The 4,632-nt window shown below is 42.9% G+C and overlaps 1 protein-coding gene across 2 annotated transcripts in view; it reads left to right on the top strand.

Annotated features, from left to right (window-relative positions):
- Positions 1–4,632, top strand: part of Babam2 (BRISC and BRCA1 A complex member 2) — a 375,365-nt gene that overhangs the window by 122,923 nt on the left and 247,810 nt on the right. For both annotated transcript variants that reach the window (XM_005367962.3, XM_026789694.1), the window contains exon 5: positions 1,227–1,421. In XM_005367962.3, the coding sequence (XP_005368019.1) occupies positions 1,227–1,421 (195 nt within the window). The remainder of the gene's footprint in view (positions 1–1,226; positions 1,422–4,632) is intronic.

Genomic DNA, 4,632 nt, shown 5'->3' with positions numbered 1-4,632 from the left:
GAGATGCCATGGACAGAGCAGAGTACCACTGTTCCTGAGTATATGTGGGAGATCAGTTCCAGGAGATGCCATGGATCCCAAGACTTGCAGCTGCCCAGTACTTTCTATAACATGCTATGGTATTTGTAGTAATATGTGCACATCATCTATGGCTTGCTTAGGACGCCTGTCATATAAATACTACATAAATAGTCATATTCTTTTGCTTAGAGAATAATGGACAAGGGAAAATATTAGTTCAGTACAAGCGTATTGTTTTCTAAATGAGTTTAATCTGCGGTTGGTTGAATCTATGAATGTTGAAACCATGGATACCAAGGGCATTGACTTTGATGTTTGTTTTCTTTAGCTAGCGACTTAAGTTGTATTTAAAGGAATGTAGTGTAGTGTGATGGTTCTACAGTGGGTCTGCAGATCCCTGGGGACCCTTCAGAAATCTGTGGCATCAGACTATTTTCAGGACATGTGAAGATGCTACCATGTCCCCTTTTATTGTGCCGATGTTTGCACTTACTCTGTAGAAACATTGGTGGGCACCCTTGAAACCTCAGTATTAGTTGAGGAAGGCCATGACTTCAGGTGTCTAGGTTTTCAGGTAGCTGCTATAGTCCTCACTGCTATACGGTCTCAGTTTGACAAAAGACTTGCTTTCTTCACTGTCTAGACCAGTGGCTGCAGCACAACGGGAGATAACACACTCAGCACTTACTGTGGAAAGAATGAATGATCTTACTAGTCCTTCTGCCTCTCCCTCCCTTTCCCCCCCTCCAAATCTTGCATTTCCTAGATGTATTTCCCCTTGTGTCTTCTCCTTTCCTATCCTTTTCCAGATCAGCCCATACTATTATGTTTCTATTTCTGTGAAATACTGTTGTTTGCAGAGCATTTGTTTACATCTGGGGTTACAGATGCAGGTAGTCTGTGGATGTGGAATTAAATTACTTTTGCATAGAATGTTGAATTACATGCTTCCTGTTAGGAACAAAGAACGTAAAAGAATAGAAAACAAATTCAGTGTTTCAGGGTCAAAATCAGTCTTTTAGGTGATTTCAGTTCTCACGTTGGCATGACCTGTTTTTTTCTTCATTATTCCTGAGTGCCCATCCCATCAGGAATAGTCTTGCTCGAAGGCTTTTATTGCTTCCTTCCCTCTGCTTTGATGTGCAGTTGTGACAAGAGATTTGTATGAAATTGTTTCTTACTGGTCCTCATTTCTGACTCCTCAGAACCTCGCCTCCTGGAACCCTTCAAACCCCGAGTGCCTCCTGCTCGTGGTGAAGGAGCTGGTGCAGCAGTACCACCAGTTTCAATGCAGCCGCCTCCGCGAGAGCTCGCGCCTCATGTTTGAGTACCAGACACTCCTGGAAGAGCCTCAGTATGGAGAGAACATGGAAATTTATGCTGGGAAGAAAAACAACTGGGTAAGTGCTGAGAGATAGGGGACGTTAACTTTGTGATGAAGTTAAAGACAAGATCTTTAGAATGTTCGTGTGGATTGAGCTCTTAACTCTTTCCTCAGATACATGGCTTAGGTCACCTGTGCGCTTTCTCATAAGAGAACTTAATGGTGATCAGGCTTATCATTTGTAAAGAATATTATAGGAGAAGTGTGTAAGATTTGGCTACATCCCCAGTCTCCTATGTCAGAAGGCAGGAAGAGAGGGAGAGGACCGCCCTATGCTCTACACCTCCATGCAGGTCCTGATGTGGTTGGCAAGCAGGTCACAGTTTAAGACACTGAAAAAATCCCACCTTCTGCTCAGGGAGTGACCTTCACTGCCTCAGTCACTTAAGAGGGGTCAGCTGCTCTGGATGCAGCAGGTTATGGAGCCTTCATGTGCCCCTCAACCCTTCTGTTTTTTTTTTTTTTAAATAATTTTGTTAAGTGTTATATAACATGCACATAGTATAGAATATGCTGCATTTGCCTTTTAGCAGGAATAAATGACTATCGCTGAGTAATTTTTTTCATCCAGGAAAATGCTCCTCCTCCTCCTTCTTCTTTTTGGGTTGTTTTTGGTTTTTCAAGGCAGGGTTTCTCTGTGTAACTTTGGAGACTTCTGAGTGTTGGAATTAAAGGTGTGTGACACCACCATCCGGCGGAAAATGCTTCCTTAATCAGTGCCTCTAAGCCCTTGTTCACAACCCTTTCCTTAAAGACAAGGTCTCATTATATAGCTCCGGGTTACCTAGAACTTGCTGCACAGCCCAGTCAGCTTTAGGCTCAGAGTCCTTTCATCTCTCCTTCCTGAGTGTTGGGATCACAGGGGTGGCCACCATGGCCAGCTCTAGTTGCTGCTTATAATTTCGTTGCATTGTGTGATCATTTTGAGATGCAAAGCAGATTCTAATCCTTCTATTCCCAGAAGCTTCATATACCCTGCTGCAGTCCATCTCCCCAGGGATAGCATGCACTCTGGTTGCTGTGATGCCTCCTTCCTTCTGGATCTGCTCACTTCCTCTTCTCCTTCCTCATCCCGGGCGCCAGCCACACTGCACCTCTGCACCATGCAGGCATATCAAGCATGCTCCTTCCCATGGCACTTTGCATAAGTTTCTGTGTCTGTTTTTCCCTGGGAATAGTGAACACCCTTCCTACTTTAGATTTCTGCTAACGTATTTTCAATGATGCCCTGCCTGCCTCATTTTTTAAAATTATTTTTTGAGATAGGTTTCATAAAGTTTGCACATTTAATTGTATAAATCTATGATTATCAGTCATTTGACTGATTTCCATAGCCCCCATCATGACCTTCTGTCACCCTCCAGTAAGGTCCTTCATGTTCAGTTGCCTTTAGTCTTTCTCCAGTGGTAGCCTAGGAAACCTCTGCATTTTTTTCTGTTTCTGAACCCTTCAGATGGCCGTGGCACGTCCCTAATGTTTTGTGACTGGGTGCATTCACTTAGCAGGATGTATTTCAGATCTGGCTATGCCGTGCATGTACCCGTACTCATTTTCTTCTATGGCTGAATAAGATTTCACTGGACAGGCATACTGCATTTTGCTTTTCTATTCACTAATTCATGACATTCCAGTGTTTTTTTTTACCTTTTGACATATATGAATTGTGCTGTTGTAAACATTTATATGTAAGCCTTTATTATACTTGTTCTTAAAATTCACTTTTGTTTCTCTTCCCTGTTCTACTCTTTTTCTTTTTGTTTTTTTCAAGACAGGGTTTCTCCATGTAGCTTAAGAGCTTTTCCTGGAACTAGCTCCATAGATCAGGCTGTTCTTAAATTCACAGAGATCCGCCTGCCTCTGCCTCCTAAGTGCTGGGATTAAAGGCGTGTGCCACCACCGCCAGGCCTATTCTGCTCTTTTTTTTTAAAAAGGCATCTTTTATATAGATCATTTATATGTTATTGTGTGTGATATTCACTCCAGCACTTAGTGTCTGAATATGTTTTCTGTCATAGCTTTTGTTTGTTAGGCATCTGGATAGGGCGGCACCCCAGGCCCCTCCTAGGTTAGCATGAAGTGTTGGCCATTTTAGTCTCCTCGGTGCTCCACCGGAAGGGGTTTCATTGTAAGCCCATTTGTGTGGCTGATGGGATGGTGCTCTTCTCTGGGGGCTGCTGATCTGAGGGCCTTAGTTGGTGCCAGCTGGTGCCTGGAACCTGCCTCTTCCTCTACAGGGCTTCTCCAAGGTGGGTCTCCTAAGCTGGCAGGGGACCTAACCACAGCAAACAAACAGAGAGATGGAGAGTGTATAAGCAAGACACTGGTCTCTTACAACCCAATCTTGGATGATGCTCATCACTTCTTATTGTCTGTTAGTTCCAGCCCCCACACATGTAAGTGTGAACTCCAGGATGGCTGTGTACCACCTTGGGAAGGCTGCCGTGCTTAAGGCTTGTTTGTCTTTCCCTATTGGCATGCCAAGTTTCAGGGCAGAGATGGACATAGCCCACACCGGGAACAGTGCCTGCTGCATCACTGGTGTTCTGCGCACGCTTGCTGAAAGGACGAGTGAGTGAATCCTAGTGACACATGGAACATTTATGTGTTCTTTTCTTGCTAATTTTATTATTTTTCATCAAGCCTTTCTTTTCTTAAGTTCAATATGCTTGCCCTTGGAGTCTTTGACTTTTTCCTAAGGGATGTGATTTCCAAAGTCATACAAATGAGCAATGCATTTTTAAAAATTTCAAACAAATCTTCCTGTTTGAACATACTTAACAGTTCAAAGTTTTTTTTAATAAAAAAATTCACTTAATTGTCCTATAAGAAAAGGATGCTAAGTTTAATCCATCTTGACTTCTTGGTGAGTCTGTGTTGTCCTTAATAGTGTGAGACTCATTTTAAAGTGGGAATTACTGTTCAGTTATAATTTATATGATTTTGTTTCTCACCTTTTGTGTGTTTCTGTGTCTGTGTGCATGTGTGTTTGTATATGTGTGTATGTGAGTCCGTGTGTGCATGCTTCTGTGTATGCGTGTATGTGTTCATGTGTGTGTGTATGTGAGTCTGTGTGTGCATGCTTCTGTGTATGCTTGTATGTGTTCATGTGTGTATGTGTGTATATGTGAGTCTGTATGTGTGTGCATGCTTCTCTCTGTGTGTGTACACATGCAGTTGAATGTGTCTTGCTGTGTGTGTGTGTGTGTGTGTGTGTGTGTGTGTGTGTG

This window comes from Microtus ochrogaster, unplaced genomic scaffold (genome assembly GCF_000317375.1).
Source record: "Microtus ochrogaster isolate Prairie Vole_2 unplaced genomic scaffold, MicOch1.0 UNK26, whole genome shotgun sequence".
Lineage (NCBI taxonomy): Eukaryota > Metazoa > Chordata > Mammalia > Rodentia > Cricetidae > Microtus > Microtus ochrogaster.
The sequence above is the reverse complement of the archived record's forward strand: the minus strand, read 5'-3'. Positions and strand labels throughout refer to the sequence as shown.